The following is a 10,814-nucleotide window of genomic DNA, read 5'->3' on the forward strand; positions in this document are numbered from 1 at the left end:
TATATATATATATATATGCCTTTTTTTTAAGACGAAGAAAGAATATGAAACCGGAAAAGAAGAAGGGACAAAAAAAAAAGAGCTTAGGCAACTTCATTAACGCGCAACTCGCAGCAAAGGGGCGCATGCTGCTGTGGTGAACCAGAAGGGAGAAATGTAGAGGCGTGCTGCACACAAACTATGAAAATACGCACACGCGCACAAGCGCCGCCTCCCCCGCAGAATGGGAGAGAGGGAAGGAAGGAAAGAAAGAAAGAAAGAAAAAGGAAGATTAAAGGGAGCACACCTCTCCCTTGTGCGCCGTTACATTGGGGAGAAGGTGCGGGTGCGAGAGGCGGAGCAACAATGCAGGAGACGGCTGCACCCGTGAGGCTGAGGGATTCGGAAATGGAGGGATGAATGAGAGTTAAGCGGGGACGTGGGGGGAAAGACGGTGGTGGAGGCGGGGAGTGGGGCGACGCAGTGGGTGTGACGCTCTCTTACTACATCCACTCATTAGATATATGTGCTTGTGTGTGTTCTTTCCTTCTTTATGTGTACTCTCTGGTCATTTCTCAGTCTTTTTCTTTTAGTTTTTCCCTCCTATTGAACTTGGGCTTTCTTGTTGGGTGTGCCGGCGTCCTGTCCGCGTTGTCTCTCCTTCCTCGCCACGTGTGTGTGTGTNTGTGTGTGTGTGTGTGTGTTTGTGTTTGTGGGGGCGGCGAGGCGGGGCCCTCCTCTTCCCACTCCTGCAGGCGCCTGCAAGGCATCTCTGTTTGCTACTGCAGTCCCTTGATTCTTTTTCTCCTGCTCTCTCTCTCTCTCTCCCTCACATACACACTCACTCTCTGTGTTCCCCTTCTTTGCCCCCTCTCTTCGTGGTCTCTGCGCTGCTGCCAGAACCCCTCCCGCTCACCCGCACCACAGCAGGGAGGATGTTGGCACATTATCTGCGACGGCGCGTTTCGGTGGTCACGACGGACGGGCGCAACCTCGTCGGTGTGCTGCACGCCGCGGATCAGCTGCTCAACCTCGTCCTCACGTCCTGCGTGGAGCGTGTGTTCGACGACGGCGACAACAACAACGATAACAGCCACGAGGGTGGCGCAGGTGGCCGTGATGGTGGCGAGATGCAGGAGTTGCAACTGGGCGTCATGATGATACGCGGCAGCGACGTGGTGTGTGTGGCCGCCGTGAACACTGTGGAGGAGGCGAGGGTGAGTGCGCGGGCGTGGCGTGGCCGCAACCTGCCGGCTGTGGAGCGTGTGCCACGTGCTGCTGCAACGGCGGAGTAGAGCGGCAGCGGCGAAGAAGCGAGAGGTGGAGGAGTGGAGGCGTTGTGTCGCCCCGGGGCCTTCCCCCGCCCGGTCGCGTTCTGTTTGTGTCTACGCGCACAGCATAACAGATACGTGTTATTCGCCGACGGTGCCGTGGTCTGTTAACTGTAGTTGGCGAAGGGTGTCTCTTTCTTGTCGTGACTCTTTTTTATTCTTGTGTTGTTGTTGTTGTTGTTTTGCCTTCTAATGCTTTCCTTTGTGTCACGCCATTGTAATTGTTCAGGTAACACGCGAAGCCCGCGCCAAGGCCCCCGCCCCCTGTGCTCCTGCGGGCGTTGGGTTGGAGGAGCAGGAGGGATAAGGTCCAGCCACAGCAGAGGGGCAACTCATGTACACAACGCACAGCAGGCCGTACCCGGACCTGATACGCGCCTGGTACAGGCGGTCGCTGCAGGGCCTCCCGCGCCGCCCGCTGCGCAGCGCGACGGCTTCGTGTAGCCCGTCATCTGCGGCAACGGAGGTCTCGCTGTACTCCATCACCACCGCCGCCGATGAGGAGGAGGGGGAGAGGGAGGAGGCGTTCCCGCCGTACGTGGATCCGACGGAGGAGCAAGATTTATGCCTTGACCCGATTCGCGCCCTCGGGATTCCACGTTCGAAGTACCACACGATAAAGGAACTGACGCTCTGTCGAAAAGGCATCACACGGCTGCACCCAAATGTGCAGCTGCTGGAGAACCTTGACACCCTCATCATTCGCCACAACCGGTTGCGGCAAATAGCGTTCCTGCTGAAGCCACGATACGCACACGGCGCCCCGCCTGTCATCGAGGACAGCGCGGCGGTGGAGATTCCATACGGCGGCGCTCGCGGCTGCCGACTGCTGCGGCGGCTGTACGCCTCGCACAATAACCTGCAGACACTCGACGGCGACGTGAGCCGTCTGCGGCAGCTTGAGGTGCTTGCGCTGGCTAACAATCGTCTCAGCAATCTCACCGCGGTGTCCACGCAGCTGAAGCCGCTGCGGTGCCTGCGGGAACTGGACCTGCGCGGCAACCCGCTTTGCGACGAGGTGGGCTACCGCCTCTTCCTCATCTACGAGCTTCCGCAACTTGAGGTGCTCGACAGGCGTGCTGTGCGGTACGACGAACGCAAAGAGGCCGCCGCGTTGTACGGCTCTTCAAAGGGCGTCATGACCACTGGCAGGGTGTCCCCGCCACTGGTGCCCACACCGAGGTCGGGGGAAACGTATACATCATCACAGAAGTCGTTGCTTGAGAGCGACCATGGTGATGGAGAGGGTGAGAATGAGGACGGCACACCCAAGCCATTGGAGCCAAGTGTCACTTTCCTCTCACGGCTGGAGCAGAGACGGCAGCAGAAACACCAGCAGACGCAGCAGGAGCGGCGCTCATGTCTGCTCAGCGTTATGGGCGCACGTTCAAACGAAGGCGCAGCACTGAAGAAGGTTGCCTTTTCGTCCACTTACACGCAACCGCTCTCCAGTGATGCGAACGACGCCACTGGCAGGCGCCGCCCTCTCTTCAAGGCGTCGTCGTGCGAACGTCTTCTGGGTGAAAGGGTGCGCCGAATTGAGGAAGAGAAGCAGAAGCGCATGCAAGAAGAAGCACAGGCGCAGGCCGACGCACAGCGGGCGGTGCAAGAGAAGCACCAGGCGTTCCACGCTGCGTGGGCACTCTCACGGGGTGGCATGCCGCTCTCAGCGGAGAAGTGGGAGGCGCTTGTCAAGACGTTGGAGGGGACAACAACAACAACAACAGCAGTAACCACCGACTCGCCGTCTGTTGTTTCACAACGCAGCTCGCTGCGGCGCAAGTCCATCACGAGTCGGCAACACGCGATAGAGCCGGCGGTAAAGCCAGCGGCGACAGGCACAAACGCTGTGGTGAGCATTGACCGGGAGCAACTTCAGCTTCCGCCACTTCCAACACCGACGGTAGGCAGCAGTGATCATAGTGTTCTGTACGATGCCCTGTTGCACCGTTCGGCTGTTATGGAAGCGAGGCTCAGGAACAACCGCTTCTGTCTGCCGGAGACGAATCGGCTCCAGCGAATGGACGATATGCTCAGCAAGACAACAGAGCTGCTGCAGCAGCAGCAGCAGCAGCAACAGCAACAGCAACAGCAACAGCAACAGCAGACGGTCTGTATGACGAGCACGAAAACCAAGCAGGCCATCTTGCTCCGCACAATTCAGCAGCAGAAGGATGTGCTGATCCCAGAGCCGTGGGAGCGCACCACGACGGAGGGCGCGACGACCACGATCACTGCATCAGAACAGATGGAGTACCTCTACCAGATGGCGATGGCGCTTTTCCTTCCGACCGAGCTGAGCGCGCTGGAGGGGCAATTCATGGTGAACGTCACGGAGTTACCTTCACCGCAGGAGGCACATCGGGCGAAGAAGCAGATGAAGAAGGACAAGAGCCGTACGGGCGAGGCGATGCGATTGTCGCCGACGCCCACCGCCTCTGCCCCGCCGGTGGGCCCCATCCTCGCCTCCTCTGCGCTGCTGCAGCGGCTGCCGACTGTGTTAACCGCCACAGGCGTGGAGGTGGGGCCGCTCGAGCGCACTTCCTTCGTACGGGTGATGAATATGCTGGACGGCGAGAGTGGGGTGTGGAACCTTAGCGTCGAGCTCATGACGGAGGCGTTCGTTGAGGAGTACATGAGCAAGGCGCACGCAAACACCAGCGAGAGCACCGCAAGAGTGGAGGAGCAGAGCGGCTCCGTCACGGGTCGACGTGGGCGACGCTCTCTTGTGAGGACNCAAACACCAGCGAGAGCACCGCAAGAGTGGAGGAGCAGAGCGGCTCCGTCACGGGTCGACGTGGGCGACGCTCTCTTGTGAGGACTCGTGTTAAGAGCGATCGCCATGGTGGCGGAAAGTACCAACAAGGCAACAGTGAGGCACGATCCCCTGTGGTAGGAGCATCCGCGGCATTCTCATCACCAACCTCAGCAGCGGCGACAACAGCGGCGACCAAGTCGGTGAACTTAATGCTGAATGCCGTGCTGTTGGACATGGTGCGCTACATTCCGTTTGTGGAGAGTCGCCTCAACTTCTTTCGAGTGAGCTGCGAGGCAACGGCGTCAAAAGGTGAAGGCGGTGCTACTGGTGAGTCTGCACGCGAGTGGTTTGCAAAGTCCCAGCTGGTATCGACACACCTTGAGCGGTTGCGTGCAGCACTGCAGGCCTCTCAGCTGACAGCAGAGGCGGCCCAAGTACGCTTGGTGCCGTTGGAGCAATTAGCCTTGCAGCCGGTGCGAGAGGTGGGCGCGTTGTTCAGATCAAGCGCAGCTCCGCCACCTCCGTTGTCGTTGTGAGCGGGGGATCTGTCGAAATATGTGATTTGCTTTATACAGATGTACATAGCATATTACGCGCTTGGCTTTCGGTGGAAATGATGCACAATTTCGTATATATAAATATATAAATCTATATATATATATATATAGATTTATATATTTATTCATGTCTGTGTGTGGTGGGGGCTGCAGGGGGTATTGTTGGCTTCACATGCGCGTAGTCCCCTTCTATATGCCCTTCGGCGCCCTGTGCAGGAGGTAGCACTTGTGTTGTCACTGCTCCTCACTGTTCGTTTCCCCAATCCTCATTCCTCCCTCTCTTTCTCTCTCTCTCTGGTTCTTCGCATATATCACATGTGGTGCGGGTTTGGGTGGGGGTGTGGGGGGAAAAAAAGGGAAAGGGGAATAAAGTCAGCACCTGTTTGATTAAGGAGAAGGGGTGGGTGAGATGATACGGCCCATTCGTCTCCTCATATCCGGACCCCTGGCGGCACCCATGGGCGCCCGCTGTTTTCATACAACGGCTGTGGCAAGGCAGCTGGGGCGCGGGACGTTCTTTGCGTACTTGGGCCTCCCGGTGTCGCCCGAGTTGGACGTGGCGGCGGTGCAACGCGCGTATCACAACCTGCAGCGCCGCGTCCACCCCGATCAAGCCAACGTGCAGGCCAGGGCAGCAGTGCAGGAGGAGGAGGAGGAGGCAGCGAAGGTAACCTCGGCCGCCTCTTCTCCCCCCTTGGCATCGGTGGCAGTGGCGGTGGAATCAGGAATACGACAGGCGGATACTGACGACTCGACGTACGCCAACGCGTCCTACGAGACGCTGCGCGACCCGTTCCTGCGCTGCAGGTATCTGCTGCAGCTGTGTCGTGCAGAGACAGTCAAGGGTTCCCCGTTGACACCAGAAGAGGAGGAAGCCCTCATGCACGAAGACGATAGTCGCACCTTAAAGGAAAATCAAAAGCTCGCAGGTGCTGACGCTGGCGGTACTGATTCCGCTGCTGGTGATAACGATATATCTCTTCCGATAGAGTTTCTTGCGGAGATGATGGCGGCAAATGAGTCTATCTTTTCCGCCGATTCCACAGCTGCAGATGGCCGGGCGACACTGCAGCTTCTCATTGCACACATGGAGGAGCGCTACGAGGAGTGCTACAGCAACGCCAAAGCATGTTGGAAGAATGGGGAGCTGTGCAAGTTTCGCCGCTGCATCCTAGAGTGGACATACATACGCAACGCTCTCATACACGCAAGGAACCGACTGGACTAAAACAGTTACGAAGTGGGTGGGTAAATGGAAGAGCGTGATCCCGTTTGTTTGGTTGCTTCGGTGCAGGCATGCGCGTACACGCATAGACTGTTTCTATGCTATTCTGTGCGTGTACGCGCATGCCTATGTATTTACCTCCGTATTGGGTACGATGCTGGAATACGTGTACACTGCTGCTGTTGCTGCTTCGTGTTTCCTTCTACACGATGGCAGGAGATATAAAGCGTTTTTTTTTTTAACAGCTGAATAGAAACAAAACCGAAAAAAAAAACACAATCGGAGCCCACACATATTCACGCACCACATACATAAATCTAAACATATATACTTGCATACACAAGAATCATGACGCAGACAGTGCAGGCAATCACTTTTAAAGGGAGTGTTGCCACCGTCACGGAGTTCCTCGGCTTTGCGATATACAGTATCCTCTACCAGCGGGGCGTGTATCCGCACGAGGAGTTCAAGCAGGTCACCCGCTACGGCGTGCAGTTGATGGTGTCGACCGACAACGACCTTAACACGTACCTCACGGAACTCCTGCAACAGATTGCCACGTGGTTGGCCGCCGACAAGATGCGCAAGTTGGTGCTGACTATCTCGGCGGCAGATGATGACGTGGTGGTGGAGCGGTGGGCCTTTGACGTCATCGTTGAGGGCACCAAGGGCGGCGCCGTCAAGAAGAAATCGGAAGAGGAAATTCGCCGCGAGATTCAGGCTGTGATACGTCAAATCACCGCCTCCGTCGCGTACCTGCCGCTGCTGCAGCAGCATTGCACTTTTGACCTGCTGGTGTACACGGAGCTGGACACGGAGCTGCCATCCGGCACGTGGGAGCCCAGTGATCCGCGGCTGATACCGAACAGCAGTGAAGTTAAATTGCGCTCATTCACCACCAGCTACCATCGCGTGGCCGCGTCGGTGATGTACAGGGATGACATGGCGTAAAGAGGCCCGACAAATAGTGGCTCGGTGCGACAACAAAAAAAAAGAGTGGGGAGGAGAAACGGGGTTTATTCGTGGTTTGTGCTCATATGTGCGTGTGTGTGGGTGGGGACTTCGGTTTCTTATCTTTTTTTGTTTTTGTTTTCTTGGTGCCCGCCTCCACGCCGGTGTGCGTCTCATGCCTTTTCACATTTCTTGTGTGTTGCTGCGATGGACGTTTCTTTGCTTTCTCCTTTAAATTGCATCTGCTGTGGTGTGTGTGTGTGTTGTGGGGGGCCAACGACGTCGCAGCAGCAGCAGGGCACGGCGGAAGGAAGAAGTGGTGGTGGTGGGGGTGCGGCATCGCCCAGCGAGGAAGGCACCAGCAGAATTCTATTTTCAATTTTTGGTAAGAACAACAACAACAGCAAGAAGAGAAAAAAAAAAAGACGCACGTGAACACAACAAGACAGCAACAAACAACTAAGAAGGACCAAAGGGGGAATGGCCAAGGGGAAGAAGAAGGGACCCGTTGACGTGTTTGCGCGTCTGGCGGGGTCGGCGTCGCTCCGTGCCGACGCGGTGGGTACCGTTGAGCAGTTGGAGGTGCTCCCCGCCGAGCTTGTCGACACGGCGCTCACCGTCATCCCCGCCATTCCGCGTGTGGAGGTGAGCCTCAACCTGCAGTTCCGCTGCTCCGTCCCCCTCATCGAAGGCGATGTGATTCAGGTCAGCATGCCGGGCTTTCGTGGTAAGGCGTCGGCTTTCACGCCCGAGAACACGCTGATGCAAAGCATGGCGCCGCAGCGTCTGTTCCGTGGGTACTGGTCGGGCGATGGGGCGAAGAAAGGAAAGGGCCCTGCGAAACAGGTTCTGCTGCTCAAGTGCGTGCACCGCATTGACGCCCAGTATCTCGTAATGCTCACCATTCCCCGCTCACTGGGTCTCATTGGACCGGACAAATTGGCGCTGAACTCGTCCAAGATCAAGATCAGCGGCACCGTTGCCCACGCCGAGGGCGGCAAGATCCCAAAGGTAGCGCTCCTCTCAACCTCTGAGGTGAGGAAGCGGCCAGTGGTGGACGAGATCAAGGAGTACCGGGCAGTCATGGTCGCGTCCGATCAAACCGGTGGGCTAGAGGAGGCCGACGCGCACATGGCTGAAGAACTCTCCATTATGGAGGTGGACCAGTTGTGGGAAGCCGCGCATGACCGTTGCCCGTACCCTATCGGCCTCCAGTGGCACATTGCTGTTTCGGCCTTCCGTTTGTATGAGTCGTATGGGCCACTACTGAAGGTCATTGTGGAAAGCGCCATCACTTGTGTCAAGCGGCGCCAGCCGTGTGGTTTGCACCACGAGATTGCAAGGAACTTGGGTGTAAAGGCTGGCGCCGTGTTGGTGTTCCAGGATGCGCTGAACATGTTGTACGGCGCACTGTACCCGGAGCTTCCAAGTACTGTGCTCCTGGCTGTCCGACTGTTTACAATGGAGCCAATTGACATAGCACGCACATTCATGATTAGCGACCTGCCACCGCTTTCGCTTGCGCAGGAGATTCACAGCTGCTTTCGCACAGGCAACACGGAGGGGCTAACGAAGTGGGCGTATACTGTTTCCACACTACTGCTGATTGCTGGGGCAAGTAGTAGCTCCCAAGAAATGCTCTCGCAGCCGCCACCGATGCCAGTGTTGTACTACGGCATCAAAGAACTCCCCCAGGAGGAGTTGCACTACATACGTGAAATGGAAGAGGACGAGTGGTACATGCTGCCCTGCTTCTCATTGGTGCGGCCCAATGTAAATTGGATGGATGAAGAGGTGTTTCAGGTGCCAGATAGTGCAGTTCTGTTTGAGATTCATGGCGCCGTGGACGCGCTGGAGGCCTGCGATGTTTCCATGTACCCCTACGATCGGGAGTGGCTCCTGCCACTGTGTTCATCATTCCGTGTGCGCAGTGTCAAGGTGTATGATGACCGCAACAGTCTGACGCATGTTGTGCTGGACATGCACGGCTGCCTGCACGGTGCGATGAAAGACACCTTGATCCCGGAGGAGGACCGCACGGTGGCGACAGTCGTGGTGAAGAAGTTGCGCTCCGAGGCGGAGAAGAGCGCCTTCCGCGCCCGCTACGTTGCCGAGCACGCGTATCTAAATGTGAAGCTGAACGAGCGCCTTCGCCTCCACCCTCAGACACTTCTGCGAGCACAGTATGTCGATCATTACTTCGAGGTCAAGCGACTCTCGCAGGCCAAGACAACAGTGGAGGAGGGCATTGTCAATTGGCAGGTGTGCACTTCGCCTGTGCAGACCATAGACCCTGTTGAGGGCGTGATTAAACACGCAGTGTGGGAATCAATGCCGTTGAAGTTTGCTCTAGTGGCGGAGCAGTCTTTTCTCGCGCGGACGCGCGAGAAGAAGGTGTTCGAGGTTTCCGGCATCACGTTGGACTTTGCGACTTATGTATGCGACTATAGTGGGAAGGGACCGCGACCGATGCGGCGTTTGCTGCGGAAACGTGTCACACACGAGGCGCCGCTACCTGTACTTGCGGAGTTGACGTCTTGAGTGGAAAGCTAGACGACATGGGTGTCTGTGATGCACTGCGCGTCTGGCAGGCTGCGTGGTTGTTTGTCTGGTTTGCAGTAATGTAGAGACGCCGTCATGGTGAAGATGAGCGGATTGTGGTTGGGGAAGTTGATTGTCGCGCCGGTGCTAGTGATGAATTGCTTCTACTGCTGTTGCTGCTGCTGTGTCATTTTCTCATTCCCATTCTTCTATCCTCGGGATGTTGTTGCTGCTGCACCACAGGCTCCTGCGGCTGTGGTGCGGGGCGGACAGAAGTCAAAGCAACGGGAAGGGGGCGTGTCATTACCGACTAGGGAGGAGAACACAAAAAGCGGGGGGGTTCTTCGCAAACACAAGAGAAGGGAGATCAGAAGGAGGAGAAAGCGGAAGTAAGGACGGAGGCGGGTGTAGCGGCATGTTGCGTCGCCACCTGCATCCATTTCTGGTGGGCGTCGCCAGCAGCAACTGCCTCTCGCCGTGTCGCGTCACACCGCTGTCCTGCGCGCAGCGTGGCGTTTTCGCGGATAAGGCACGTGCCGGCATGATCGTCAAGATCGACAAACGCCACTACCGCGTTATTGCCAACACGCGCTCGCAGAAGGGGCAGAACGCCGCCAGCTTCAACATTAAACTCGTGGAGGTGGGCACCGGCCGCAAGAAGGAGGTGACGGCGGGCCAGGGTCACGACTTCGCGGAGGTGCGGTCGGAGCGGGTGCGGCTCCTCTTTAGCGGCTTCGACGACGACGACATGGCGTGCTTCGTCTACCCCGAGCACAGCGCGGACGCGGGGAAGGAGGNCCTCTTTAGCGGCTTCGACGACGACGACATGGCGTGCTTCGTCTACCCCGAGCACAGCGCGGACGCGGGGAAGGAGGTGAATATCCCCGGCGACTCGCTGCCGGAGCTGCAGCAGAAGTTCCTCTGCTGCGGCATGCCGGTGGACGTGCTGCACATCATCCCCGACGAGGACGAGTCACCGGAGGCGAAGGAGGTGTGGGCGGAAGTGATCATGCCCACCAGCTACACCTACTCTGTGGAGAAGGTCTCGCTGAAGGGGATGTACCGCATGGCGTCGTTTAAGGAGTGCGACGGCCTCGTCAGCGTCAACGACTCAGTGCAAGTGAACGACAAGGTGAAGGTCATGATGAAGCCGGACGGCACCGCGGCGTTCGGCGGGCGCACCACATGAGCGTGGGGTGGACAACGACTGCAAGACTATGAAACCGAATGAATGCTGGCACGGCAACAACTACGACAACAACAGCAGAGAAAGGAGTGAGGGAGCGAGAGAAGGGGTGTGGCTGCCGTTTTGCCGGGTTTTGGCGGTGGACGGCAAGCAACCCGGGAAGTGGCGAGGTGCTTTTCTTTCCTATGCGTTTGATAAGTGTGTCCTTCATTGTTTCTTGGAAGTGTGCGTGGGTGTGCCGTTGGTGCTGCTGCTGCGGAGGTGGTAGTGGTGGTGGTGGTGGTGG

General features: G+C 57.5%; 7 protein-coding genes across 7 annotated transcripts; all 7 read left to right on the forward strand.

The window, feature by feature from the left end:
- Positions 1 to 914: 914 nt before the first annotated feature.
- On the forward strand, positions 915 to 1,274 carry DQ04_01111030 (U6 snRNA-associated Sm-like protein LSm8; the record flags this gene model as incomplete). The annotated part of the gene is made up of 1 exon (XM_009310219.1): positions 915 to 1,274. The coding sequence occupies one exon, from the start codon at positions 915 to 917 to the stop codon at positions 1,272 to 1,274; it is 360 nt and encodes a 119-aa protein (XP_009308494.1).
- Positions 1,275 to 1,644: 370 nt separating this feature from the next.
- DQ04_01111040 (putative leucine-rich repeat-containing protein 72-like) lies at positions 1,645 to 4,128 on the forward strand (the record flags this gene model as incomplete). The annotated part of the gene is made up of 1 exon (XM_009310220.1): positions 1,645 to 4,128. The coding sequence occupies one exon, from the start codon at positions 1,645 to 1,647 to the stop codon at positions 4,126 to 4,128; it is 2,484 nt and encodes an 827-aa protein (XP_009308495.1).
- Positions 4,129 to 4,277: 149 nt separating this feature from the next.
- Positions 4,278 to 4,604, forward strand: DQ04_01111050 (hypothetical protein; the record flags this gene model as incomplete). Its single annotated transcript, XM_009310221.1, has 1 exon — positions 4,278 to 4,604. The coding sequence occupies one exon, from the start codon at positions 4,278 to 4,280 to the stop codon at positions 4,602 to 4,604; it is 327 nt and encodes a 108-aa protein (XP_009308496.1).
- Positions 4,605 to 5,034: 430 nt separating this feature from the next.
- Positions 5,035 to 5,853, forward strand: DQ04_01111060 (putative heat shock protein; the record flags this gene model as incomplete). Its single annotated transcript, XM_009310222.1, has 1 exon — positions 5,035 to 5,853. One exon carries the CDS (start codon positions 5,035 to 5,037, stop codon positions 5,851 to 5,853), a length of 819 nt encoding a protein of 272 aa, XP_009308497.1.
- Positions 5,854 to 6,198: 345 nt separating this feature from the next.
- DQ04_01111070 (rev7) lies at positions 6,199 to 6,801 on the forward strand (the record flags this gene model as incomplete). The annotated part of the gene is made up of 1 exon (XM_009310223.1): positions 6,199 to 6,801. One exon carries the CDS (start codon positions 6,199 to 6,201, stop codon positions 6,799 to 6,801), a length of 603 nt encoding a protein of 200 aa, XP_009308498.1.
- A 480-nt stretch (positions 6,802 to 7,281) lies between these two features.
- On the forward strand, positions 7,282 to 9,342 carry DQ04_01111080 (hypothetical protein; the record flags this gene model as incomplete). The annotated part of the gene is made up of 1 exon (XM_009310224.1): positions 7,282 to 9,342. One exon carries the CDS (start codon positions 7,282 to 7,284, stop codon positions 9,340 to 9,342), a length of 2,061 nt encoding a protein of 686 aa, XP_009308499.1.
- A 415-nt stretch (positions 9,343 to 9,757) lies between these two features.
- On the forward strand, positions 9,758 to 10,531 carry DQ04_01111090 (putative trans-sialidase; the record flags this gene model as incomplete). Its single annotated transcript, XM_009310225.1, has 1 exon — positions 9,758 to 10,531. One exon carries the CDS (start codon positions 9,758 to 9,760, stop codon positions 10,529 to 10,531), a length of 774 nt encoding a protein of 257 aa, XP_009308500.1.
- Between the last annotated feature and the right edge of the window lie 283 nt (positions 10,532 to 10,814).

Source organism: Trypanosoma grayi, assembly GCF_000691245.1.
Source record: "Trypanosoma grayi strain ANR4 Tgr_111_V1, whole genome shotgun sequence".
Lineage (NCBI taxonomy): Eukaryota > Euglenozoa > Kinetoplastea > Trypanosomatida > Trypanosomatidae > Trypanosoma > Trypanosoma grayi.